The sequence below is a fragment of the Drosophila elegans genome, unplaced genomic scaffold (assembly GCF_018152505.1).
Source record: "Drosophila elegans isolate 14027-0461.03 unplaced genomic scaffold, ASM1815250v1 contig_208, whole genome shotgun sequence".
NCBI classification, from domain to species: domain Eukaryota; kingdom Metazoa; phylum Arthropoda; class Insecta; order Diptera; family Drosophilidae; genus Drosophila; species Drosophila elegans.
The window spans coordinates 4,061,263-4,089,164 of NW_024545578.1; the positions used below are offsets into that span (position 1 = coordinate 4,061,263).

Here is a 27,902-nt window from a genome sequence, read left to right on the forward strand (position 1 = left end):
CTGTTTTCCACTGAATCCTCTTATTTTGTTTTGAATGTTGGGAAACTGAATGTATTTAATAAATTACGTAAGCATCTCAAATAATTTTTGGAAGCCCTAAAAACTATTAATTTAAATCTAACTACATTTGCCTGTTCACTTAAAGTTTAATAATTAGATCGTTTTTTTATGTAACAAAATATGCTAGTTGCGCCTAACCAATTTCAGCATTTCGATTAACTTTAATTGTTAAAAGACAGAGAAGTTGACTTTTATATGGACGGACAGACCGAACATTTTCAAGTCGCGCTAAATAAAATTCGGTGAAGTAACATATTCTAAGCTGAAACAAATTGTACAAATAAATTGCTTTTTTACTTACCATGAACGATTAAAAACTGATTTTCTTATTTAAGAAGCATATTAATTCATATGAAAACTGTGAAATTGGTTTGTTTATGCAATCTTATCTTCTGGTTAAGTGAGACCTTATTCAGCATTTGAAAGTCACTGCCAATCATTGCTATGCATACATTGAGCTTAAAGAAAAGTCTTATATAATAGTTATAAAATAGGGGTTTTTTAGACACACGATTATCATTTCGTATACAGCACAGGTAACATATTCTTAGCTGAAACTTGAATAAACAAATTGTTTTTCGACTTACCATAAAAGATTAAAAAATGATTTTCTTATTTAAGAATCCTTTTATGAATATAATTTAGTTCCATGAATGCCGCTAATGTTTTTGGATCAGAGTGACCAGTCGTCGCCAAAATGGGTTTTATAGAGCTGTCGGCCGACAGCCACACTAATCAAGTCGCCATGTTGTTTTTTATCCCTGTCACTTATACAAGCGCAGAAAATTACAACACAGCATTTCATTTTTGTGTTGCTTCCAGGAAAATCACATTTTTCAGCACGATCAACTGCAGAAATTATCCAAATAAATATAAAGAGATTGAGCCAAAACGAACCCACCTGTCTTTGTGCATTGGTAGTCCAGAATAAGTTGCGTTTTGTATGGTTTTCGTGGTAAGTAAAAGTTCATTGAATAAATTCACTACTCGTACCTAGAACAGCGACGCTACGCCCCCTCTGCCTCTCCTCGCCGTTCGTTTCGCTTTCTCTTCTTCCGGAGATGCTGCAACAACAACTGCGAGGCAGCAACAACAACAACGTCGAGCGATAGGAGCGTGCTACGCATATAAAACAAAGAAAACGTCAGAATACAGTGAAATTTAGTTAAAACAAGTTACTAAAAGTGGGTGAATTAGTATTGATTAGTGGCAAGCGCTTCGCTGGTTTCTCTTCGTGGTCTGCCTCGTTGAATTCGGTGCGATTTTCACTTTTATTCAGGAAAATATTGAGGTACAGTTAAGCTTGTGTTTTACTAGCACCATTTTAAGATTATTGAACATAGTGTAAAAAAAACATTCCGTGTAAAGTATTTGAAAAACACCTAAAAAAAATCGTAGCACAAAATGTGTAACAATACAATGGGTTTACTAACGAATTATTTTAAAACGGTATACAATTTAGTGTTAAAATATATGGGATATCAAAATATAACAAAACCTGTAGTAAATACGGTTGTTTATAGACATTTATGCGATATCTTAATATTATCTTGATCTTTTCGAAACGGAAAAATACGGAAGATATAAGATATAGTCTAGGGCAGGTACAATACATATTTCTCTGACCTTCAGCCGTTTCGTTATAGACTATTTTACAGAAAGCAAATACAGTGGCTAACACCTTATTTCAATTAAGAAAAATTCCTAAATATATAGTTCTATCACCCTTCTATTCAACAACATTTTTGATTAATTTTTTTTATTGATTCCACCAATTTGTATTGTTGTTATTGGGTTTTTGGTACCCCACTCCGTTATTAGCGTGATTTTCGGATGACAAATATAATACCTTTTGCTTATTAGTTTAATTTAAGTTTATGGATTTTTCTTAAATAATAAAATATGCTTCGGTCTAAAAGCGACGCTAGCAACCATGGTAACGCTATTTAGGGAATAAAAGAACAGCAATTTAGTTTTACCTCTCCATGACAACATCTTCGTTACTTTTCTTAGCGTTCTTTACTATGTCCTAATAATAACAATTTGATCAAATATTAGGAAAAGTAAAATTTTTTGAATTTTAAAATAAATATATATTATATATATTGTTCTTTGACCTCCTGGCAATGCTATTATATAATTTCCGATTTTTTTTGTATATTAAAAATTCTGTTATTTTAAAATGACACAGTTATGCTTATTTTTAATTGACAATTTGTATTGTAATCTTCTTCTAAGAACTATTATTTTGACCGCATGTCTAGTTTAAGTGCTCAATACTTTAGGCCACGTGATCGCAGCGTGTTGGGACGATTTTGGCCTCCGCCAAAGATGCTGGTGCGGTAGTTCGGGGGCTGCGGTTGATTTGCCACAAGGCCGGGTCCGGGTTGTACGGGAATCGGTCCCGGAGTGCTGCTTGGGGCACGGCTGATGCCCAAGCCATTGTTGCGCAGCCTGGGCGCGACATAGGGACGCTGGCTGGTGGATATTCCGCCCGCGCCTGATCCCAGAGGCGGCAGGAAGCCTCCAGTCGGAGGAGGAGGAGGAGGTTGCTGAGGCTGTGGCTGCTGCTGCGGAGGATTCACATTGCCCTGTGACTGCTGTTTCACTATGGGCGGCACTATCGAATTCACGTAGGAGTAATTGGGAGGACCGCCCTGCTGAACTGGAGGCTGCACCGTTATCGGCGGAATCTGCGTCTTCTTCGTGAGCGCTGGAGCCAGGTACGGATGATTGCCTCCGCCAGTGCCACTGCTGTTGCTCTGCGGGATGTCGTAGGTGCGGCCCGAGGGTGTGGTTACCTGGATACTGTTGCCTGGCTGCAAGCCGCACGGCTTGGAGTAATCGTACCCATTGGGCATCGCCTGGACATAGTTGTCGAAGTACTGGCTCACCTGGTGCATGGGCGTGGAGTAGTTGACCGCGATCAGCGATTCCTTGGTGCGGATGCCGGATCTAGCCTGGGCCGCCTGGAGGCGCAGGATATTGGCCTGCTTGATGTGCGGCAACAGCTCAGCATCACCCTTGATCTTTTCGACCACAGCCTCGTCGCTATCGATGTTGCCAGTGGGGTTTATCCCTCCTACCTCGCTCTGTTCACTGGCGGCATCTGCTGCTGCCTTCTTGTTGGTGGTTTCCTCCTCCGCCGGCTTTGCTAACTCCTTCGGCACCTTCTCCTCCTTTTGACTGGGCACCGCCTCCTGTTTCTTAACCTCCACCTCTGGTTTCTTGCGATTCACAAACTCGAATAGGTCATCGATGTCGGGCACATCGGGCAGTGCTCCATAGGAGTCAAAGTTATCCCGGAAGGCCGTGGCCCACTCCTCGCTCTTATGCAAAGCTGGATCGATGACCAGCTTTGGCTGCAGCTGCTTGTGGCTGCTGGCGGGTGCTCCCAGCGCCGCAGCTTCTTCAGTACCCGAAATGCCGCCCACATTCTTGATCACCGTGATGGTCTTCACGCGGGTCCCCTCCTTGGAGTCGATATTGGTGGCAGCGTAGCTTAGGCTGAGATCCCGCTTGGTTGGCTGCGGCTCCACGATCACTTCCGCGGGGTTTTCCGGGTACTTGATGCTGATTATCGTTGTCCCGTGCACGCCCACCAGCAGCAGCAGGCCCACGGCGGCCATATGAATGCGGGTAATCTGGAAGATTCACATTTTTTATTGTCTTTTTTTTAACTTCCTTTGTTTTCGAATAGATTGATGGGTTAGTAAGGCCCTAGAGTAATTCCCTAACTTCCTAACTCAATTAAGAAAAACCAAAATTTTAATAAGAATATATACAGAACTTCTTTACGAATATTCTCCATATCGTTTCTATAAGTCATGGGTAGTTGGAGCTCACTCTATTATATAATTAGGATTCAACAATTTATGCAGCTTAGCTCAACTATTCAAATCAATATACAAACAAAAGAATCAATCTTTAGCATTTTTGGTTATATGCTCTTTTTTGATAATGGATTAGTCCGTTTCTTTATACTTTTGGTGGATGTTGGGTTTTTCTTAACAGTTTGTTGGTTGGTTTTGTAAAATAAATTTCTATGTTTTTTTTTAAATAATATCGCACTTATCATTCTTTAGAATTTTTTGAATTTTTGGCGCTCAAGATTTCTTTAATCAATTCGCTCTTGATGTTGGTAAGGCTATTGAGCGATTTGAATTTTTCTTCTGCATTTAAATGAAAAACGTTTTAACAAGGAACTAATTAAGTTTTAAATTGTGTATTGCAGTGGTGGTCTTTATGGTAAACTTGCGTTTATTTATATAGTATGAGCATAGTTTGGAATATCTTCGTTAAATATTAAGATACTTATTTCAATTGGATGACATATAACGACTAAAGTGAATTTGGATAAGTGATAGTCGAAAATCATTTGGTTGAAGAGAAGATCCATAGGAAATCCAACAGTAAGTTGCTCTTGTAATTCAAACACAAGTTATTTTAACCCCAGAAACGATCGCTTGATTAGAGGATCGCATCAATATGGTCAAACACTGCTGCGCGATCAAGCTTAGTCCACAGTTCATGACACACTTTTAATGGTAATCCTATTTGTATCGATCTCACTCACTGTCGAGTTTCTCATTGCTTTAATCCTCCGCACATGCGATCGATCAATCAATTGATCCGATCGTTTAACGATGAACGTGTCGTGATGATGGCGATGTTAGCGATGAGGATCGATGACGACCGACTGCGACGGAGACGGTAACGCGGTCAATTCGATTTTCTTACTGCCGGTCCGAGATGCCAACAATGCTTTTTATATAGCCAGGCGGAAGGAGTTGTTTCGGTTTCGTTTGGTTTGGTTTGGTTTGGGTTTCCTGTAGCCAGCTCCTCGGCTCTGGATACCTAATGTCTTTGACACCGGGACACAAACAAACCGACATCGCCAGGCAATTGCATTAGCTCAAATCACAGCAGTGCCGATTGAACTAAAGCTGCATAATCGCTTTCCCATTACGTTCAAAACGATCAACGGGTTTTCTCCAGCCACTTCTGCTTTGGGAAAGCAGTCGTCGTCGATCCTCCCGCAACCCGCAGTCCCGATCCATCGATGCCTCATCCTCTAGCAATGGACAAAGAGTCGTCTCGTTTTGGCACATAATTGAATGCGACTAATGAGGAAATAAAAGCGGACTAATGATCGTGGAGCAGGTGGATCTGTGGGAACACCGCCTACACCTTACACCTTAATTAGTTATATTTAGTTTTGCTTCTGCGAATACCTTTCTGTCTTTGGTAAGATCATGTGTGAAGGTCACCAGTTGCTGTACGGGTAAGTGTGAGACCTCATTTAGACCTTAATATTGTTTGCGGGTTAAGGAGAGCTCCCAACCTGCTGCAAACTGGTCGTCTTACGCAATACCGAAACAGACGCTAGACGCTTGGTTAGACCCAAAAATTGTCATGAGAAACTGCCATGCGAGTCCATGAATTGCAGCGCCTAATGCGAATCCATGAATTGCAGCGCCTAATGTGAGTGCAACGATCAAATGTGTCGAAAGATTAAATCGAGATATAATCAGGAGCAGAGCCCAGTTTTTCCCCAAGGAAATGGTCATACAAAATAGTTTATATCGGAAATACAGAATTAAAATATAGCGTGTGATGAATAATAAGTGGGGTTTGAGGTTTTTGGTATTTGAGGATTTTAAAACGCGAATTTTGGGAAAGAGTAAGAAAAGAGAATCGTTGCTCTGATTAAATTTAATTCCGGTTTATTTTGGTTTAGCTTTTAAGTTAAGAGTAATGTCTATTAATTTAGATAGGGTTTGAAAATAAGGATATAGATAGCCTTTAGCTTGATATGAAAAATCGCGCCTTGATATTTTTCAGTACTTAGTTTAGTTGTTATGAAAAATAAGCTGTTTAATAAACAGTACATCAATATTTAATTAACTTAAATCTTATTTCTTCCAATAAAAAGTTTATTTTGGGAAGCCAAAAGTTAGGAGAATTCATTTTAGTGGATTTGTATATAAATAAAGCATAAAAGATAGAAAGCGTATTTCTGATCTTGTGCTGGAACATAGTATTTTAAGACATTCGATTATGTTGGCAAATTCTCCATAAGTCTGCGATTATCGTTACAGATTCAAGAATCCACGGACAACCATATCATACCAGTATCCAAGGTGATGGACAGACTGATGTTCAACTGAAGAATATGCGTACAGTCTTTAGATGCGAATCCATCCAGACAGTAAACTCTCTGTCTATACCAAAAAAAAAGAAATAAATAGCTAATCAAATCAATTGGTTGATCAAGATGAGTGTGATTATTCGGTTACAAAATTTGCCGTGGACGGCAAATGCCCGCGACATTCGAAACTTCTTCTCGGGCCTAGCGATTCCCGAGGGCGGTGTCCACATAATCGGCGGCGAGATGGGCGACGCTTTCATCGCTTTCAGGTAGTTAGCCACAATCTCTGATCTATATGTAAACCCATAGAATTCTCGGAGCTCCAGCGGGTCTAGACTTGGGTCGGGGCCTGAGCCTCTCTTAAGTCGCTGCCGGGCTCTTTTCAAGCATGTCTCCACAGCTGCGGTCAAAATAATAGCACTAAGAAAATACCTTTAAAAAAAACTTGCAATTTTCCAGCCATGCAAGTATGTTTGGAAATGGTTTTGTGGACTTAAAAAGGTAATATCAGCCCTAATAATACGTCCTTGCAGATATTCAATTCCACTTGATCATGCCTATGATTGTTCTGATGTGTTCCCATAGATTTATTTAACATTTAATAGTTTCTGAAAAAGCAAATGCCATAAAAAATTACAGAAAAGTCTCTTTTTAAACAATTAAAGTATTGCATATTGCAAGTTTCAAACTGAAGAAAAGGGTTTTCAGCTACTATTGTGGATTATATACAAAAATCGTCAAAAGTAAAAAAAAATATTCAATGACCAAAAGGTACAGATACGAACAAAATTTAAGCAGTAGGAAAGACAAGTTAAATGTTAAATAAAAGTAAGTACGGCAATATATCTGTATCTGGAGCATATATCGGGTAATCGTATCCTATCCTTAAGCTCAAAGAATAAACCAACATCGGAAGCCTAACTTTAATTTGTTAAAAATGAAGTTATGAAATTGTCAGATTTAACAGTAAGCAAGTAATTGTTGGTTATCGAAAGTTGAAAAAAAGGAACAAATTCTATTAAATTAAATTAGTTTTTGAAATTATGGAACTGTCTTTAACGCGGCAAAAAAATATCCTGATCTATTGGCAATGTATTGAATACTTCTTAGGAGCGATTTTAGCAAATTATTATAATTGCCGCAACAAAATAAATTTCAGTCATAAAGACTGCGAGCTATAGCTTTTTATTTAAGTACGTTGTTTCTATTGTTAATTTTTTAGACTCTAAATTCGTTTAGACTCGATTCGTTTTTGTAGTATTTAGAAGTCTATGTTGTACGGTAGCCATGAGAGAAATCGAAATAAATCATCAGAACTTTGGTGCAATAATCAATAATTTTCAAATACAAATCCTTATCTTCTTAATTGGGTTATAGACCCATTATCTTGGTAATGCTGGGCTTAGTTATTTTAATTTTGGATCAGCTGAATTCATTTTTTTTGTTATATCGTGAAAAGTGTGTAGAGTGTTTAATACATATGACAACAAAAATAATAAAAGCCTATTTAATCCAAACATGACAACAAAAAAAGGAAAACATTTTTTTTTTGCCATTTGACTATTAAATATTTGCTGAGTTTTTTTTTTATTAAAAGTTGGACAATATTAGTTGACATTTAGTTGAAAAGTCCATATATACAAAAGTTTAGTTATATATACAAGTTTTAAAATGTTTAAACTCAGCGTTTAAACAGTGTTCATTGTTTCAACAAAAGGTGACAAAATTTCGTTTATATGGATATTTGTACCCGGAATTTATGCCGATTTGTTTGGAAATACCGTATGAAATGAATGAATACATGGTGCTATTATTTTGACTGCATAAAATATGCTGGCTGATGAAGAATAGGCGAATAATCAAGCCTACCGCATTCCCACAAAAGTGCTTCGAATAATTCCGTATTGAGTATATACCCTGATTTTTTGCCTTTATTTTTTTTCTCTCCCTTTGATAATCCAATATTAGCACCGACGAGGATGCCCGCTGCGCCATGTTGAAGGATCGCGAGAAGCTGATGGAGATCCAGGTGCGCCTGCTGCTCTCCTCGCGGGCCGAGATGCAGAAGGTCATCGAGACGGCCCGGAAAGGAGCCTCCGCCGCTCCAGCACCAATTGCCGTTCCGGTGCCCATGCCAGTCGTTGCTCCATTGTCGATGGCCAAGCCAGGTCCAGCTGCTCCCATGCCACCGATTATCGGCGGCTTGGGCAGTTTCCTGGGCCAGGCCAAGGTACAAGGTGGTGTGCCCTCTTTTCTGGCCTACCAACAGCAGGCGGGGATCACCCTGTCCGAGGTCACGGGTGGTCGCCGCAGTCGCAGTCGCTCCTCCAGCTCGGATGATAGCGATCGAGAGCGTGAGCGGGAACGGGACAGGGAACGCGGTCGCAAACGTCGCTCCGACCGGTTCGATAATAGCCAGGAAAGGGAGGTCAAGATGACGACCCAATCACCATCGCCCTGGGCTCAGCCATCGCAAAATCAGACGTTGCCAGGCATGGGAATGGGTCTCAACGTGGGCTTGAGCCTGAACATGCCACCGGTTTTGCCTTCACTCCAGAGCTACACCACCAGCAACACCACCAACAACAATGTGACCAACAACTATAATCTCGCCCCAAGTGTACCCAATGCCCAGCTGCTGGCCGCACTGCAGCAGGTGGCCAGCTCAGGAGTAAGTCCAGTTCAGGTGCAGCCATCCAAAAGCGAAGGCGAACCGATTGCCTTTGCCAGCGTGAATCCCTATGCGCAGATGTATCCGCAGCTGTTCCAGCAGCAACAGATGCTGCTCCAGCAGCAACAGGCTCCGGCTAAGCTGTCACCCTCCATGGCGGCCAGTTCTCCGGGCGGAGGAGGCAACACTCCGGTGGCCGTGGCAGATACCTGCTACATTCGCATCAGTGGCATGCTGCAGAGCACCTCGTACAGTGACATACGCAAGTACTTCCAGGGCCTGTACATTCCGCACAATGGCATTAAGATCATGACCTCGAATGGCAGTCGCACTGGAGTGGCCTACGTGGAGTTCTCCCGCGTGTCCAGTGCCCAGAAGGCGCTGCAGCGGAACAACACCATGTTCAAGGATCAGTTGATTCAGATTGTTCCCGTGGGCGATGAAGAATTCGAGCGGGCAGAGGAGCTGGCCAATCGCCAGCAAAACGAAGGGGGCCGGAACCATCATAATCATAATGGTGGTGGAGGAGATAGGAGCGAACGGGGCGGAGGAGGAGGTGGCATGCCCATGCCCATACCCATTAGCAATGTCCTGCGTGTGGAGGACCTGTCGCAGCATGCCACCGAACAGGAAATCATGAAGATGTTCTCCGCCAGCTACACCGTTGTGGACATCCTCCTGAGCCGCAGTCCCAACAATCGTCGCGAAAGTGTGGCCTTTGTCCTGTTCGCCAGGGAATCGGAGGCCGAGGCCGCTCTGCAGGACACTGGCAAGCACTATATAGGGTTCCGTCAGCTAAGGGTGAGTCCCAGCAGTCAGGCGGAGATGCAGAATGCCAAGGAGAAACAGCGCCGGGCCAATGAACAGCTGCTCAAGGAGGAAGCCGATCAGCGGGAGGAGCTTCTAAAGGATCAACAAAGAAGGCAGCAGAAACTGCAACAGCAGCAGCAACAGCAGGAGCAGGATCTCAACCAGGCTAGTAGATTCGCCGCCGATCCCAGAAGACGCCAGGCGGAGGAGCAGCAGCAGCAGCAGATGAATATGAATCACAATATGAATATGAACCCCAATATGAATCACAATATGATGCAACATCCCTTTGTTAATGGTGGCAACATGCCCTTCAATATGCCACCTCAGCAACAAAATGGGGGCAACAACTTCCCGTTCAACATGAATAACAACTTTAATAATATGAACAACAATGGTGGAAATCCCAATGGCAATGGACCCAACTATCCCAACGATAATGGAGGTGGTGGTCTCCAGCGTCCGCGGCAGGAGGATGTCTTCGTGCGTGTCCACAACTGCGAGTATGCCACCAGGGTCAACGATCTGGGGGAACTCTTCTCGCTCGAGAACCTGCGCATCGAGCACATCGAGCAGCTTTTCAATGAACGTAACCAGAGTTCCGGGGAGTTTATTGTGGAGTTCTGTGATCCTGTCAGTTGCAAGCAGGCCATTAGGGAGTTCCACAATCGCCGCTTTCGAGGAAGGGGATTGCGAGTGGTGGCCATTACACCGCAGGAGATTGCCGATAAGATGAATAAACCCTTTATGGATTATTTGCCAGGAGGAAATGGTCCCAGACAAGTGGAGTCTGGCAATGTTAGTGAAGGCGGTAGCGGAAATGGAGGCAGTGGAGGTCAGGAGGGCAAGCAATCTCGGCGTCGCAAGCCCAGTCGCTTCGGTGACATCGGTAGTAGTCTGGATCAGCAGGATCAGCCGCCACCACAAAAGCAGGAGCGACAGCAGTCCTTGGAAAAGGAAGAGAACAGCAATGGCAGCTCCAATGCTCCCGTCAAGCAGCACTTCAATCCCTTCGCTCGTCCAGATCCTGCCCTGAGCAGCAGCTCCTCCCTTTCGCCCAGCCATCAAAGCCAAAGCAAGCAAACCTCTCCAGCGCCGCCAGTTGCCTCTTCCCTAATCCCCGACAAGTTCAATCGTCCGGGATGCGTGGTGGCCATGCGAAATGTTCCCTACAAGGCGGAACTTAAGGATATCCTGCGCTTCTTCAGCGACTACAAACTCAGTCCGGATGATGTCATACGGCGCTTCAACGATGAAGGCCAACCCACGGGGGACACCCGTGTGGCTTTCGAATCCCCTGCAGAGGCACTATCCGCCTTCGAATCATGCCGCAGGAAGCAGATCTTCAATCGCACCGTTTTCCTGGACATTGTTAGGGCTATTAACCCTCGACTGTTTGACCATAGCTAATGTATATTGTAAATAATATAATGTAACATTAAGACTAAAACCAAACATATTAACCAGATATAGGGCGTGAACAGCATAGTCTCTAAGCTGCTTCACATGGAATGTACATAGACTTGTTTGAATAAATCTATAAATCTAAAGATTGCATAGAAGTTTAGTTATTTTTTTTTTTGTTGGGTAGCACGACTTTGAGAAATTTGTAAATCCCATGTCAACACAGAAGTTTAATTTAAGTAAATCATCATTGTTTAAGTCTTTTTTAAAACATTTTTAATAATATTGTGTACATGCTTATGTAGGGTTATAAAATTAAAGCAAAATAAAAATTTGCTAACAACATTTTATTTGCCTTAACCTAAGATCATTATTTACAATAAGTGTACCTACCAATATAAACAAAATAAACAATATAAAAATAAACTCTCTGACCAATTCGTCTTCTTTTTTTTCTTTTAGATGAATAATACATGTACATATAAAAAGACTATACAAATCAATGGCAAATCTTAAATTTATCCTTAAGCATAGTTCTGTAGTGGTATCACTTGTGACTTTTTCAGCGACTCCCGGCACAAGGGACACTCATCCCGCTCCTCCAGCCACTCGAGCAGGCAGCTCCAGCAGAAGATGTGCCCGCAGGGTGTCAGACTGCTGTTGGAACGTGGCTCCAGACATAGGATGCATTGTGGAGCATCAGGATCTGCGCTCTGTGCACTCGATCCTCGTTGCAGGAATTTCTTCCCGGCCTGCTTAATCGCCTCCAACTGCTGCCGCTTGTGCTCTAGCCAGGCGTCCCAGCCACTGATGGCCAACGAAACGCTTACCTGCAGGAATGTGATTATCCCCAGGATCTTGTAGCCGTACAGCGAGAATTCCGGCTGTAGCCAGTGGCGGATGAGCACGTAGTTGATGCCAGTAGTGCGCTTGGACAGTTGGTATTTTCTGGCGTCCAAATAGAAGAGCGACTTGTGCAGGGCCTTCACATAGCTGGGCGAATGCCTCAACCGTTGGATAACCTTCTTAAGCTGCGGTTTGACCTCGGGTCGGATCTCCTCGTGGTTTGCCACATATGTGTCCAATTTTTGCAGCAGTCGCTGGAACAGGGAGTCGCCACCAAACTCCAAGACAATGGATATAAGTTGTAGCTGAAATGAAGTCGAAATTATAGAGTATATTTTTGAAAATCCTGTATTTACGCTTACCAATCTACTGGGAATCTGCTTGTAGTTGCCATCAACCTGTATGATTCCTGTGTACTCCTCGCCGAGTGTCTGGAGGCTGTTGGCCGATGCGAATCCGTGGTAACTGAGCTCCGCCAATAGCCTGCACATCTGGTTGTACTTGATCCAGTTCCGTGGACCGGTGAGCCGGAGGACATCCGAGAAATCCTCAGCCAACTCGTTGGTGTACCGGGCATCCTTCTGCACGGATCGGACAATCTCCGGCTGCCGGGCACGGGCATTCCGAAAGTCCATGCTGATTGGGGTTATTGGAATGTTGACTTTAACATATTTTATTCAAAGGCTGATCAAAGTGCGGCCTAGATAACAAAAACAGATGTTTCTTCTAATAGAGATGGCCTTTGGAGTAACAGTAATGTACTTTACAACACTGGGTTTCAAAGATAAGATAAATATTTAAAAACAAATTAGTATTAACGGCATGATTTTGGCTTATTATATGTATTGATATTAATTTAAACGCTTCGGTACGTGTGTTTCTGTTTGATATGAAATGTAAATCAAGTACTATTCGAGAAGCTTGAGAATAAATTGTTATTTTCTTTTGAAAATGCAAGCTTATTTTATTATGTCTTTTCATTTGTAATGCAAAGCATCTTTTTTCAAAATTGTTGTCATTTTTAAAACCATTGTCCATGCGATAGTTGCAATTACTCACGACCATCTAAAAGTGCACCTCTACCTGTCTGCAGCGCACTTTCCAACACTTACAGTCAGCCATTTTGCATAGGGCATCGCGGATGCTTTTTCTCCCTGACCAAAGGATATTTGGTTTTTCTATCAAAATTCGTTGATTTCGAGACGTCAAATCGAAACACCCCAATAGCGGAGACCATATACCGGCAGCTTGAGTGCAATTGGCAAGTGGAAATTGTCGGAAAAGGCTAGTTTTAGACCCCAAAAAAGCAGCCAGCGCAGACGTCACACCTTTTCAGTCACCAATACGAAAGCACCGTTACAATTACTAATACTATTACCGCAAGCGACGGGCATAGACTAACACCACAACAACAACAAAACAAGTGCTAGAAAATATATAGCAAGTCAAAGTACTTTTTTAGTACTTTCTTCTCGCCTTGAATTTACCTGCGTTTCCTCGCGAAAGCCGCTTGAATATTTTGGAAATATTACGCAAGTATTATTTCTTGTCGTACCCGTTGAATAATCATGGCTCAGTAAACATGAATCCGCAACGAGAATACTCTGCTAGACGCACTCCGTGTGGAGACCAAGGCAAGACGCAATTAGCTGCCCACTGGCAGCTGCCCAACACCAATACTATTAGTACTTCCCATTACCCCAATAACAATAACAACAACAACAACAACAACGATGGACAGCAACAACAGCAGCAGCAAGAAGCAGCCTCAATCCTCTCATCATGGCAAATCCTCGTCTGGTGATTCGCAAAGGAAGTCCAGTGGTGGGTGCTCTCTATTTACATATAAAATTCAGTTTTTTCTAGCATAGCGTTTCGTTTGACCAGCCTTTTGTCCAGATTTTTAATTTAATTTTTAAGAAACTAACTGTCCATGGGAGCGATTGGTAGATAAAGCGTTAAATTAGAGAGAATAGGTTTTACAAATAACATTTTCTGCATCCTTCAATACTCCAGTTTTCTCACATCTTTCGACTTTCTTCCCGTAGAAGTACATGCCAACGGCAACAAGCAGCGGCAGAACCGCCGACGGGAGCAGCTTCCCACACCACGTAACGATCAGCAGCAGCAACAGCGCAGCGTCAGACAGCAGCAGCAGCAACCACAACAACAGGCACAGCAACCTGCCAAGCTACGTCCCAATGTGGACAAGCGACCAAGGGCTCGCGGCGGAGGCGGCGGGACATACGATTTCCCTGCATCCCGCGGCGAAGACTGGACTCCAGGCGGCGCCCGACTAGACCATTATGGCGCTGGCTACCCTCGTAGCGGTGACTTTGAACATGAACTCAACTCTGTGTACGCACAGGGCAGCAAGAAGCAGAATCTGAACCACCTGCTCAACTTTCACTGCGTGCCGAGGGAACTGCAGCGTGGCGGCCATCATCAGCACCACCAGCAGCACCATGGCCTGGGCATCCGGAAGCAGCGCTACAACAAGGAGCAGTTCCTGCAGGCCAACTTCCAGTTCGTCATTCGATCGGGGGCCAAGGCCGAGGTGAATGGATCGCCAGATACGCTTATCGACTGGAGCTATATCGAACAGATCAATATCCAGACCACGGAGGAGTTGCAGTGCCCCATCTGTCTGTATCCCCCGGTGGCGGCCAAGCTCACCAGATGCGGCCACGCCTACTGCTGGCCCTGCTTGCTGCACTATCTCTCGCTGAGCGACAAGACCTGGCGCAAGTGTCCCATTTGCTATGACGCCATTCACGCCGGAGATCTGAAGAGCTGCACCATCGAGCAGCAGAGGGATTTGCAAGTGGGCGAAAAGATTACCTTCCAGTTGATGCGCCGCCGCAAGGGCTGCATGTACATCGAAAAACAGGCTGCAGGACTAGGAGAAACCATTGAACGTTTCCCATTCGTGTCCGCTGGCGAAGAAGCTAAACGGTATTCCAAGTTTCTAATAGCCAAGCGGTCCGACGTGGGCGCCATAATTGAGAGGGAGCGTGGCGAACTGCTAGCCGAATCGGATGACTCCTGTCCGGAGGACGTCTTTATTCAGCAGGCACTTGTGATGCTTCAAGAGCGTGGTGAGAAATTGGGACTGGAGAAACCCGATCCCAGAGAAGAGGAGCACGAGGAACTACCAGCACCTGTGCTTTGTCTGGAGGAGGAAACCAAGCTTGATATTGAGAAGACAGACGATGCCTCCATTTCATCGGGAGAGGCAATGAGCAGTCTAAGCTCCTCCTCTAACAATCATTATTATTATTTCTACCAGTCCAACGATGGACAAAACATCTACTTGCATCCCTTGAATGTGAAGATGCTGCAAGCATGCTACGGCACCTTGGATTTGGGTCCACTGCTGATTGAAGCACAGATTGTGCAGATGGAGCAGCACTCCATGGACGAGGAGCATCGTCGCAAGTTCACCTGTCTTGGTCATTTGCCTTTGACTTGCCAGTTTTCGGTTGTGGAAGTCGAACTGCAACCGCCAATTGTCTCTGGAGGAATACTCAAACTCTTTAAAGGTGAGTAAACTCTAACTATTAGTTTAATTTAACAAATAAAACCAACAAGTTGTGTTTCTACAGAGGATATTCTTCATCGTAAGAAGGAGCGTCAGCGTCGGGATCGCGAGGAGCGCAAGAGGGAGCAGCACATCAACGAAATCAATGACCGTCAGATGGGCAAACTAATTGCCAGTGCAGCAAACCTCAACTTAAGCTCTTCTCATGAATTTCCCACTGTGAGTTTACCTTGCCTATTTGTCTATGCTTTTAATGCAAAAAAAATCCTTAAAATAGTTCGGCTTCGAGGAGGCTTTACCGACGCCCAGTGGCTCGGTGCCCATGACAATTAACCGGCAGGACAGTGGTTCACGCTACTCCAGCGTCACTCTGGCCAGTGCCAGTCCCAAGCAGGAATTGTGGCCCACTATTGGAAGTGGCTCCCCTGGCAATACCGCTGCATCATTGGATTTCCAGGTGGGCGCTTGGGGTCGTTCGGCTCCACCGCCACCACGAGCTGTAGCGACCACCAAAACCAGTGATGAAGATTTAGAGCAACGATCTTTGGGCCACTGGGGTCTGGGTGAACTTTTGGTGGGAGCCTTGGATCAGAAAAAGCAAAAGGTGGAAGCAGGAAAAGCCAATGGAGGAGCTACCCCCGCCGAGTCCAAGAAGCAGAAAAAAGCCAAGGGCAAGAAAATGGTTCCCCTGTTTGCCATGGGCATGAACAGAGCTCCATGAAGGAGTAGTAAATCACTTATCAAGATTTATTGTATTTTGTATTTTTAGTTTGATGCGAATATTTCAACGTTATTTCAAATAACAAAAACACGTTTGTTTTTTCATTGAAGATGATTTGAAAAATCATTCAGCTAATCTATAATTTAAACCAACTTATATTTACATTATCCATATGCACAACTAATCAATGGTAATCCAATAAAGGCAGCAAGCAAAACATAAATTTAAAGTTTCCTTTGTTGTTTAAGAAATTGAAGAATTGAGAAGCATATAAAATGACATTCAAATAACCCCTGATTGTTTATCGCGTATATCTTTTGAAACCCCACATAGAATGGTAAAAATTAAGTGTCATTGCGTTGTTTCAACGAATTAAAAACAAATTAATTTATATTAGAGGGTATAAAAAGAGGAAAATTTATAGGCTAGCCAAATCCGCCGTCAATCACTGCGTTGCATTTACTGCGGATCCTCATCCTCATCGTCGTAGGCGTTTGAAGAAGAATTTATCTGGCCACGGCGGTGTTTCTGAGAGTTCCTCGGTTTTTCGCTACGGGAGCCCGCATTTCCAGCTCCATATTCTGGCGGCAGCTCCATGTACTCATCCTCGGACTCGCCGCCTTCTGTTGTATCTGGATCGTCACCGTTGATGGAGCCATTCGGACTGCCCGGCGGACTGAGGGCCTGGATGATCCTTCCCTTGGACTCGTTCCACAAGCTGTTGAGCCGCTCCCTGCCGAAAAGCAGCAGGAAAGCATCGATAAACTCGCGCGACTTCTCCTCCCACTTGGTAATGATGTCCACCTTGACTTTAGTCAACTCTCGCTTTCCCCGAGTTTTCAACTCATCCATCTTGTTTTGCAGACGGAATTTCTTCTCGGAGAGAAACGAGACGTTGAGTTCCTTGGCGGAGTAACCTCTGGCCAAGTTCCTGCGCACATACACATCGTAATCCTTCACGATCCTGGCCACAATGTCCGAGGTGGACACACCCTCTGTGCGCTCCGTGGCCACGAACATGCCGCGCGCCTTGAGAGGAGCATATATGTCGTCGACTCCGCCAGCTCCATAGGGTATGTCGTCGTGGGCCACAAAATCTATCTTGTGCTCATTAAGGAATTCATCATTCAGCGTCCAAGGAGCATTCGGTACGATCTGAAGGGAATAGATTTTAATGTATTCTTAATAGATTTGGAGATTTTGATTCATAGCAGGTAAGTACACTCATTATCATACTAATAGATACACTTTTTTTATATTATAAAATATGAACCATGATAGGTAAATACACGCATGATCATATTTATACATAGGTACATTTTTTATATTTTTTATAATAATCCAATTAGGTAAGATTTATTTGTTTGTTTCTTATATTTTTAAAATAGGGAATATAAAAAATGAAATTTCAAAAATGTCCATAAATGTAATGCGAACTAAAAACCTATTTCGAAATATTTTTTTTTTATTTTTCCTGGTTACTCACCTCATCCACATAACGACAGTGGCGCACCGCCTCGTACCGCTCGAATCCGTTCATCACGGTGCGTCCCTTCATCCGGAGGGTCAGTTCATCATTGCACACGCCAACGATGAGGTATACGTTGGGAAATATGTTCTTGGCCTGCATTAATTGACGGGCATGGCCCTGGTGGAACAGATCGTAGATGCCATCGGCATAAACCCGCACCCTACGAGTCGTTTTCCCAGCCCTGGCCATCTGATAGGTGATCCTCTGCGTGTAGTCAATCCTCTCCAGCTCCAACATGGCCTTGTCATCGTATGAAAAAGGAGCTGGCTGGCAAATATTCTGGAAAAGAAATAAGGGCACCTCACTTTAAATTTTAGGGAAAATATACATTTTTTTAAGAGCAAATACGCTATCCTTAGAAAATTAGTTTCAGAAAAGAAGTAGCATTTTAGTAAAATTTTGGTTTATGACATCAGTTTGCACATTTAAAAACAAATTGTTTTTAATAGAAAAAATATTTAGTTTTTTTACAAAAAATTTCTTAAAACTAAAATTATCTAAAGAAAAATTATATTATATTTTTGTTTGGCAGTTTTCTAAGTTTTAAGGAATTTTTTTCGAACAAACTTACGAAATCCTCAAAATCCATAAACAGTGGCAGCATCTTAAACTCGAGCGGAGTTGTGGGCGTGGCAGGAGCCGTCGATACTGGGGATACCTCGTCCTCCTCGGGCATTTTATCCATTTCTTACAAAAAAAATATATATATATATTCACGTCTCTAAGTACAACACAAGTGATCCGCTCGACGGGTTTATATCCGGACAACTGATAATATAAATTGAGACGGTGCCGGCATAGAACGCTAGACCTACTCTGTCGAGGATCGAGTCTGAGTCTGAAAATCTAAGGGAGAGATGTCCGCTAAATGCGCACTAGCGGCGATCAGAATAAATTGGCGGCAACTGGTGGCGAATCAATACAATTGAGTCCGGAGGCTGGCGAGGCACACGACTTGGTCGCAGTCTCAGGCCCGGATTCATTGCTCATCTTCAATTGCCTCAAATTGAAGCGCAAACAAATAGGAAGCGACAACGAGTCGCCTGACTTGGCACGGGTCCACCGATCCGATCAGGCGATGGCGATGGATGGGCATATGCATCTATATATAAACCGCAGCAGCGCCATTAAATAAATCAGTGAACCGCTTCCAGCCGGTGAATGGGAAGCTAATTGCGAGGGAATGGGTGTCCAATCAAGGCGAACCGTTTCATCATCGGAAGGCCGACGCAAGAATTCCGCAATTGCCATGGATGCGCAATAGCTGGGAAATACAAATGCTTGGAGAAAATGCATATATATCTCAAATAGATCGTTTTAGTGGCCAGTGACATATTCAAGTGCGAATATCCAGTATTTATACCCATTACTCGTAGAGTAAAAAAAGGTATGTTGTGTTTGTCAAAAAGTAACAAATAAAAGTATATTTTTTTATAAATATAAATAAATAATATAGTAGTCAAGATCTTGGATACTACAAGTATAAAAGCCAGAGCTTACGGGCTTAACATACAATTTCTAGTAATGTCTAACCCAAAAACCGTCAAACTTTTTCATGTCACTCTGAGAAAGGGTAGCGGCCAGCTATATGTTTACTCGATCAATGTCTATCAACACACCAAAAACCCATCAAATCGAACCATTATTTTAGAATTTATTAGCAATCTTCTAATTATGACGTCACTGCATACTTGAGAAACGAAGTTCATATATTTGACTGACCTTGACTGATAACCAAGGTTATTTTTTAATAACTATTTTTTGATAACTATGTTTTACAATACCCAATATACCTCAATAAACTCTCTTTCTTTCTTTCGATTCAATGTTTATTTTTCAAAAAATATTTAACAAAGCATTTGCAATAATTCCGCTATTGCCAACTGTTTTTTTGTTTTTCTTTTGTATTTTCCGAATGCGTTTTGTTTGGTTTTCCTTATATTGTTGGTGTTCTTCTTGTTGTTGTGTTGTTAACTTAGTTTAATGTAATGCGAAATAATTTAATATAAATATTTCTAGATATTTGCGGCACCTCGAACTACCTTTGCTGCCGATTTCGTGCCTAATACAAAAATGAGTCTTTTCTGTGTTGGTTTGCTTGACGTTCCACACACAGCTGAATTAGCTACAGGATTTCGAATTCCTCGATTCTCAAATGTGGAGATGGGAATTGGTGGTGTGGTAGAAGAAGGAGGAGAACGAGTGCCAACTAAAACTAGGGGATTACAGTACCACTTAGGGCTAAAGTAAATAGATGGGGGTTTGAGGAGTAGCCTGCGAGGCGATCCTAGGGCATCTAGAGTGTGCCGTCGAACGTTACTTGTTGGCCAACAAGTCAATTTACAATAGCATCAAAGACAGTAGTAATAAGAGTAGAGAAAAAGGTTGTGCCCGGTCCCGTAGCACACTAGAATCAATCGCTGCGTCGCTCGTACTCATCCGCCCGCTCCTCCCCATCTGCGTCCAAATCTGGTGGTGATCGACTCTGCAGACTTTGATAGCTGCGACGGGCCAGCGAGGATCGCTTCTGCTTGCCGTTCAGGGAGCCACCACTGCTGCCGCTGCCCTCGCTCAGCTTCTCGGCCATCTCCAAGTACTCGTCAATAGATTCGCTATAGTCCTCGCCCCCCTCCGTATCGTCGCCATTGACCGATCCCGACGGGCTGCCCGGCGGACTGAGGGCCTGCAGCAGCTTGCCCTTCGACTCGTTCCACAAATGATTGAGGTTCTCGCGTCCGAAGAGCAGCAGGAACGTGTCGATGAACTCGCGCGACTTCTCTTCCCATTTGGTGATGATGTCCACCTTCACCTTGCTGAGCTCCCGCTTGCCGCGCGACTTCAGCTCATCCATCTTGTTCTGCAGTCGGAATTTCTTCTCGGACAGGAACGAAACGTTCAGCTCCTTGGCCGAGTAGCCTCTGGCCAGATTACGACGCACATACAGATCGTAGTCCTTCACGATGCGGGCCACAATGTCCGAGGTGGACACGCCCTCCGTGCGTTCCGTGGCCACGAACATGCCGCGTGCCTTCAGCGGGGCATAGATGTCGTCCATTCCGTCGGTGCCATAGGGAATGTCGTCGTGGGCCACAAAATCGATTTTGTTGTCGGCAATGAACTCATCCGACAGCGTCCATGGTGCGTTCTGGACAATCTGTGGAGCAGAGAAGGCTGTCAATAAACAATACATCTTCTCGAATCCGGGGAATAACCCACCTCGTCCACATAGCGACAGTGACGCACTCCCTCGTAGCGCTCAAAGCCATTCATCACAGTGCGTCCCTTCATGCGATGGGTCAACTCATCGTTGCACACACCCACGATTAAGTACACGTTGGGAAAGATGTTCTTGGCCTGCATCAATTGACGGGCATGGCCCTGGTGGAACAGATCGTAGATGCCATCGGCGTAGACCCTCACCCGGCGGCTCGTCTGGCCGGAGCGGGCCATCTGGTAGGTGATCCGCTTTGTGTAGTCGCATCTCTCACGCTCCAGCATTGCCTCCTCGTCGTGGGAGAAGGGAGCCGGCTTACAAATGGTCTGCAATATAAAATGTTAGCATTTAGTTGAGTCATTCAACTGGACGTTTGCATCATCCGCCTACACAATCCTCCTCAATCTTATCACACATTGCTAGTCCAACTTCTTATAGTTAAATAGAAAATATATTCTCTTTATATTAATAGTAATTTGAAATGATTTATAGTAAAATTTGTCCACAGCTGTCAGACTGTATAAATGGGTTACTTTGTTACTTGTGATTTCTTAAGCTATATTTTTAAACTATTGGAATGGTCACAGTAATTGCTACACTTTTAAAATCACGTACAATGTGTCAAAAAGTATGCAGTAAAAAACAGAACGCAATTATTGAGAACAAATTCATCAGAGTTCCAGACTCAAATAAATTGTTGCATACTTTCAAAGACCTTAAAATGTGATTTCGAAACCCCTTATTATTTTCTCAATTTAAATATTTAAAAAATAAATAATAATTTAAAAAATAAATAATTTTACTGCAAAGCCATATTGATTTCTTTGGCACACTTGTATATAATCTACGATTTCATTAAAAGTTTCATCGAAAAAGCATGGATTCTTACCGCAAATTCCGAGGCACCGCTACCGTTGAAGATTTGCTGTGAAGTGGATGCAGGGACCACCAGGGGTGCTGGTGTGGTGTGCTGCTGCGGAACGTACTTGCGCTTGACGCCGCCGCTGAGGTAATCTGACGTGGTAATGCCGGCGGAGATGGAGGACAGAGCGTCCTCGGCGACAACCGCCTCGCCTCCGTCATCGGCGTCGCTCTGTGAGATGGTGCGCGTGCTGTCCCTCAATGTGGTGGCCGCGGTGGTGGGCTCACTGGCTCCCTCGCTGGAGACCACCAGCACACTGTCCAGCTGGACGCTCTCCTTGGACTTTGACTTTCCGCCGGATAGACTAGGACTGCTTGTGCGCTTATCCTGGACTTCGGATCCCTTTGTGGATGTGGAGTTGGAGTTGGAGGTGGACAACGGCATGGCAATGGCTGTCTCGTAGGTCCGCTTCCGGGTGGTCAATGTGGAGGCGCTGCTGCTGGGCGTGGCCGGTGGGGATGTGCTGTTAATTGTGCTTTTGGCGAGTATCGATGAGGTGGCCATCGCAGCGAATGTTTGTGAGCGGCAGTTTTAACGATTTTGCAACACGGACACGCAGGAACAGAGATTCAATTGACTTTCACCTGGAAGAAATAGGAACAAAATTAGTTGGTTAGAAACGTCATTTTAATAGATTGTCTTTCTCCCCAAGAATTTCTTCAATTAAAACTTATTTTGTATTTCCCACATTTATCTGCACTACTATTAAACTAATTTGCACAGTTAACCATATAAATATGTTTTCCAAAAATACGTCACCTGTATTTACAAACAAGTATTAACGTTTACTCTTTATTTGTTAAACTGACTACATAATGACGCATAACCCACTGTTATCAAATTAGAAAGTCTGTATTTCATTTGGTCTTATTATTGTTAGTTTTATAGACGGAAACTCTATTAATTAATTTTATTCATTAACAACCTTTATTTTTAATCGGTTATTCCCCCTTTCCTTGTTTTGTAAACAAAGTTTTATAACAAAAGATTCCCTTAAATATTTAAAGCTGGTGTTGATTTCTTTCATCGTTTAATAAATAAAATATTATTTTCACTTCAAAGAAATTGTAATAAGCTTAATGTGTACTGAAATGGTATGCACTTGTTTACTAAGCATTTTATAAATAAGATCCAATAAAGCCGTAAACATCGGTATATAAACAAAGTTTATTTTTGAAATGGCATGCATTTGTGCATAAACAAAGGAAAATCTTTTTATAGCAAAATCGTTTACCATTTGTTTCTTTTTTCATGTAATTAGATATCTCTTTATTAACCCCTTTATGGATAATTTGAGTAGCACATATTGGTATTACTTTAAGCTGACAAAACACGTGACATGCGACTCTATACTCCACCTCATTCTCCCCCTGCCACGCCCCCTTCTCTTTGGCGTTGTACCATGGCCAAATCGATTTCAATTTTAATTGCCAAATGGATGATTTAATTTGCCACGCGCATCGAACCACAGAAATTCCCTAGAAATCGAGCAGCAGAAATATAGCCACATCGGTTGGTAAACAACAACACGAGACGGTAATAATAGACACGTATTTGTATTCTCGGAGCAGCGGAGAGATGAGCAACTGAATCAATGGGGGGCAGTAGAGTGGGGATGGGGCGCAAAAGTGGGCGGCAGAACTAGTTCCGAATGGCGCTGCACTTTACATATGTTAACAAGTGCAGTCGCCAAACACGAGAGTCAGTAACGATGAGCACATCGTCCAGCACTTCCCATCCAATCCCCTCGTGCTTTCTCTCATACACAGTGGTCATGTTTGATTACTTAATTCATATTTTTGGTACCAGGAATTTTCTCTGGCTGTTGGCTCAATGACGAGTTGCGTGAAGGTCGTTTAAAATCTGTTTTTGTGCCAAAAAATATCAATACTAAGCGCAAAATGGTTTAATAAGACCGTCATCTTACATACCTACATATATGTACTTGCTAATTATTGTGACGGATATTATTAAGTTCATGTATGATCACCTCATCGTTAGAATTTACATTATATATATACTTTAGATGGTCGGAACCGCTTCCTTCTACATGTTATCTACTTTTCAACGAATACAAAATACCCTTTTACTCTAACGGGTTTTAAAATTTATGGTTATGAATAATTTTTATTTTATAAATTATTTTTAAATGCCTATTCATTTTTTAAATGAAACATATGCTTATCGTTAGAATTGTGTATGTAAAAAGAAAGTTCCAAAATGTAAGATAATACCTCATTTTATTTTTTATTTTTTTTTTTTAAATAAAACATTTGCTCAATAAGTTTGACTATTTTTCTATGTAAATTTATAAAACCTCCCACTGTTCGGTCAGCTGTGCGGTGCGTGGTTCACATTAATATTAGGTAGACTAACGATTTCTCATGTTTATTCATCATGGCATGGCACACATATGTATATTTATCTATATGTGGCTTACGTCGTCTTGGCATTGCGAATACGTCAGAGACTTCTATGCGTCTAGTCGAACTTTTCCTATCTTGTCCCCTTGGTCTCCTAACATACAGATAAGCGAAATTCCGCTTGAGACTCCATATCATGTGAATTGTTTTTTTGGGAAAGTATTTTGTATGTATTCAAGGTTTAATGGACATCTGAGTCACTTGAAATGAGCTTTCGGTTCAAGTTCATCCGATTAAAGTCCGAAAAGAGAGAGTGAATAAGATCAGATCTGATGTAAGCTTTATTTTGGAGCCAACAAAAATGTATTGTGCCTCTCTGAAGTATGCTAATTCTGTTGCCAAGCTAAATTTCGGGCAACACGCTAGCAATCTTCACCTGTGATACGTCATAAGTCAACGTCGTACGATACTGTACAGTCATTGCTCAATATAAAGTAACTTCGAGTTCTCAGAAAATTATAAAAGAAATAGGGCTTTAGCATAAAATGAAATTACTCATTTATAATGGTCTTTAATAACAAGTTTTTTAAATTTTTTAATTATGAGTAATGTACATACATAAATATACAGCCCCATGATTTCCTTTGAACAACATGCCAGAAAATAAGTATTATTCAAAGAAAATGATCAAATTCTCTTTTGATGACAAAGCTGTTCTTCTGACAATTGTTATTTTCTTTTTTCCTTTAAAAATTCTTGGAAATTAAATATAATAGAACTCAAACTAAAAAAAAAAACGGAAGGTATGTGTTTATAATGCAAGATTATGAATTTAAATGATTTAACAATGTGACCACAAGACAGAATGATATATTAAATCACTTCTTATCATGATGATTTTTAAAAATGAGTATTAATACTATTATTTGTGTTATTATATTATTCAATGGTAGAAATATTGCCTCCAATGAAGGACACTTGAAGCTAATCTAATAAGATAGGGTATCTAATCTTACCCCAAAAGTATTTACTGTAATGATTTCAATTTTAAATGTTTATGACGAAGAAACCACCTCCAGTGAAGTGAATCAAAACGTAAACAAAACCCGGAGAGAGTTCCATTTCGAACCGAGTGGGTGGACGAGTGGACAAGTGTGGGACTCGTAAAATCGATTACCAAATTGCCGGGCAGTTAAAGCAGGTGATAGATAAGATTTTCCTACCTGCTCTTAACTTATCTGACAGAAGAACAATATTTGTGTGTGACGGGCGCTTCCGCTGCACTCGAATCGCGACTATCGAACACGATAAATGCGTTTTGTGGAAATGAGTTGTGTTTTTAGTACTTATACCAGAGATAAGACAAACATACGCTAAATTATACTTAGAACACAGCAAACACACTACACTACAAGCCTGATAATCGGTCGGTCCGATCTTGCCAGCGTGGCACAACGGATGGCAGGCAAAGTTCGCTATCAGTACGAGTACGGGATTATTTCTTTATACTATGTGCGTATTTTCCCCAGACATAGGTCAGGCTAGCCCTCTAAGCCATAAACACTTTTGTATGTAGACTTACTAGAAAGATTATTATGAAATCGCCTGATTTTGTGTTTTTACTACACATTCAAACATGTTTTCGTTCAAATATGTTTTTTGTCACACACAACATATTTAGAACAAAGTGAAAATTTTAAATATTTTGTTTTAAATAGTATGGTTCAAAGCCTAAGGATTTTTCTTAATATGAGAACATCACAGCTCTGTTTTATCTTATTTTAACCATGAAAATGTGCTAAACACTTGCTTCTTCTTAAAACACTTGCTTCTTCTAATCGCTCCGAAAAATATTTACACAAACGGAAAACTAAGGTCGCTTTAAAGAATAAAAAGCTTTGTAAAATAACTTTCCAACTGCTTTTATTCAGCACCCTAATTGTTGAAATAATGATAACGATTTTTTTGTTACTTGTTTGATGTCAACATGAAAACCGGATGTGTTCAGTGTCTGAACCTCAGATCATTCGACAAAAATTTATTAAATTAGAGCATTTGATGTGATGATTAAAGCAAAGTTGTTTTTATATGTTTTTCACTCAATGGACCTTGCACACTATGAAAAATGTGTAGTTATGGCAAATATAGTATGCGTTACGCTTCTTAAAATAGCTTTCTAACAGGCCAAAGAACTCTGGCGAATCTCACGGTACAGAAGAAAATGATTTTGGAGTTTGCCTTTTGGCTTTTCGTTCGCTTTTGGCCAAGAGCAAAAGGTTGAAAGTACAGTTCTGAACCCTCGAAATTCGTACGAGGAGAATCACAAGTTGTATTAAAATATCCCCGCGCGTACGAGTGTTTTCGCCATTGATAAGCTGCGATCGGTTGACAATTATAGACTGAACGTGGGGTGTTTTCTATTATAGGCTGTGCATGCAGTGATAACCTTGTGGCGTGTGCTTATCATTAATGAACGGAATACACCGAAAAAGCAAGTTGACGTCAACTGTGATTTTGGATGCTATACTACAAAGTGCAAAAGAGAGAAGTACGTGCGAGAATGCTCTGGGTATTATCGTTTGTGGAATAGGAACTGTAATTTTCGTATTGACACGTTTCTGGTGCAACCTAATTAAAATTTATAGCGGTTTTTAAGTTCGAAATAGATAAGATTGTCTACGAGTATTGCACAATGCTTTCCGTCTCTTTCGCGCTCGTTTACGCATGAAATACAAATTTCATTGAGAAGCCGAAACAGCTGATTCTGATTGTGCGTGTGATCTCTCCAAACACGCGCACCCACTCTCTTTCTCACTCTCTCGCACTTCCCCCTCTCTGTTGTGGTTATTCGCTGGAAAAAGAGAGGCCACGCAACGCAACGGTAAATAGCACTTGGGAAAGTGGAGCAGAGCACCCATGACTAATACTTGCCCCAATGGAATGACGCTGCCGCTGGGGAAATCGTACGATCGCAGGGCAAAGTACGTCCCCTAATGACGCGTCAATCGGGAGTGGGGAAGTGAAAGGGGGGCGGGGGCACCTGCAACACAAGAAATCATACGACGAGCATGACGTGGCGACGGCCAATTAATGGCGTCGTCTTGCCGGCTGCAAAGAGCAAAAAATCGATAAGAGGCAGCTGTTTGTCGCAAGAGGGGGGTAAAACGGACCAGGAGAAGGTGATTATGTAAACAAGCCTTGAGAGGAGCAAGAATCGAAAACGCACATTGCTGAGCAGGCGAAATAGGGCCCCCAAAAGGAGAGCTCTCTCCCACCCACTCTCTTTTTGTCTGCTCTCAAACAAACTGCTCACGTCATCCTCCCAGAAGCGTAAATATTTTCGTTTCCCAGCCCAGTGACCCGCATCCGCATTGAAAAATCACACTTAAATAGTTTCCACTCTCAACTTACTTTCCACTTTCTTCCAACTCGGAACGGTTCTTTCGATTATCGATTGGCGCTGCTCTTTTCTCTCCGCTTCGAAACGAAACTCAATGGCTCAGGCTGGAATGACGCACGCACGGAACTCGAAAAAGCCGTCACTTGTTAACAATTTGTTTGCTGTTAGTCGGCCACAAACACAATTTCGAATAAACCGAACGAACGCACCGATTAACTTTTTTAGTTTATGCGGCTAGAGCGACCGTAGCGTTATAGCAAAAATATCC

The 27,902-nt window shown here is 42.4% G+C and overlaps 6 protein-coding genes across 8 annotated transcripts; 2 read left to right on the forward strand and 4 right to left on the reverse strand.

Moving 5' to 3' along the window:
• Positions 1 to 808: 808 nt before the first annotated feature.
• Positions 809 to 11,242, forward strand: LOC108146281 (transcription factor mef2A). 2 transcript variants are annotated; one of them, XM_017272221.2, is made up of 3 exons: positions 809 to 1,015; positions 6,162 to 6,480; positions 8,180 to 11,242. In XM_017272221.2, the coding sequence occupies exons 2-3, from the start codon at positions 6,338 to 6,340 to the stop codon at positions 11,100 to 11,102; spliced, it is 3,066 nt and encodes a 1,021-aa protein (XP_017127710.1). In that variant the 5' UTR covers positions 809 to 1,015; positions 6,162 to 6,337; the 3' UTR covers positions 11,103 to 11,242. The 2 variants fall into 2 exon arrangements, with proteins under 2 accessions (XP_017127710.1, XP_017127711.1); XM_017272222.2 differs by lacking the exon at positions 809 to 1,015 and adding an exon at positions 4,348 to 4,472.
• On the reverse strand, positions 1,358 to 5,126 carry LOC108146282 (cyclin-K). Its single transcript, XM_017272223.2, has 2 exons — positions 4,637 to 5,126; positions 1,358 to 3,704 (listed from the first exon to the last, which is right to left on the reverse strand). Exons 1-2 carry the CDS (start codon positions 4,649 to 4,651, stop codon positions 2,334 to 2,336), a joined length of 1,386 nt encoding a protein of 461 aa, XP_017127712.2. The 5' UTR covers positions 4,652 to 5,126; the 3' UTR covers positions 1,358 to 2,333.
• A 186-nt stretch (positions 11,243 to 11,428) lies between the features above and the next one.
• Positions 11,429 to 12,694, reverse strand: LOC108145660 (peroxisome biogenesis factor 10). The gene is made up of 2 exons (XM_017271213.2): positions 12,305 to 12,694; positions 11,429 to 12,247 (listed from the first exon to the last, which is right to left on the reverse strand). The coding sequence occupies exons 1-2, from the start codon at positions 12,575 to 12,577 to the stop codon at positions 11,621 to 11,623; spliced, it is 900 nt and encodes a 299-aa protein (XP_017126702.1). The 5' UTR covers positions 12,578 to 12,694; the 3' UTR covers positions 11,429 to 11,620.
• A 342-nt stretch (positions 12,695 to 13,036) lies between these two features.
• Positions 13,037 to 16,427, forward strand: LOC108146016 (RING finger protein 10). The gene is made up of 4 exons (XM_017271790.2): positions 13,037 to 13,766; positions 13,991 to 15,484; positions 15,548 to 15,702; positions 15,761 to 16,427. Exons 1-4 carry the CDS (start codon positions 13,676 to 13,678, stop codon positions 16,202 to 16,204), a joined length of 2,184 nt encoding a protein of 727 aa, XP_017127279.1. The 5' UTR covers positions 13,037 to 13,675; the 3' UTR covers positions 16,205 to 16,427.
• A 131-nt stretch (positions 16,428 to 16,558) lies between these two features.
• Positions 16,559 to 18,551, reverse strand: LOC108146018 (choline-phosphate cytidylyltransferase A). Its single transcript, XM_017271794.2, has 3 exons — positions 18,307 to 18,551; positions 17,691 to 18,014; positions 16,559 to 17,359 (listed from the first exon to the last, which is right to left on the reverse strand). The coding sequence occupies exons 1-3, from the start codon at positions 18,418 to 18,420 to the stop codon at positions 16,664 to 16,666; spliced, it is 1,134 nt and encodes a 377-aa protein (XP_017127283.1). The 5' UTR covers positions 18,421 to 18,551; the 3' UTR covers positions 16,559 to 16,663.
• A 995-nt stretch (positions 18,552 to 19,546) lies between these two features.
• Positions 19,547 to 27,888, reverse strand: LOC108146017 (choline-phosphate cytidylyltransferase A). Of its 2 annotated transcripts, XM_017271792.2 has the most exons (4): positions 27,646 to 27,888; positions 21,839 to 22,455; positions 20,952 to 21,275; positions 19,547 to 20,889 (listed from the first exon to the last, which is right to left on the reverse strand). In XM_017271792.2, the coding sequence occupies exons 2-4, from the start codon at positions 22,373 to 22,375 to the stop codon at positions 20,149 to 20,151; spliced, it is 1,602 nt and encodes a 533-aa protein (XP_017127281.1). In that variant the 5' UTR covers positions 22,376 to 22,455; positions 27,646 to 27,888; the 3' UTR covers positions 19,547 to 20,148. The 2 variants fall into 2 exon arrangements, with proteins under 2 accessions (XP_017127281.1, XP_017127282.1); XM_017271793.2 differs by lacking the exons at positions 21,839 to 22,455; positions 27,646 to 27,888 and adding an exon at positions 21,340 to 21,438.
• Between the last annotated feature and the right edge of the window lie 14 nt (positions 27,889 to 27,902).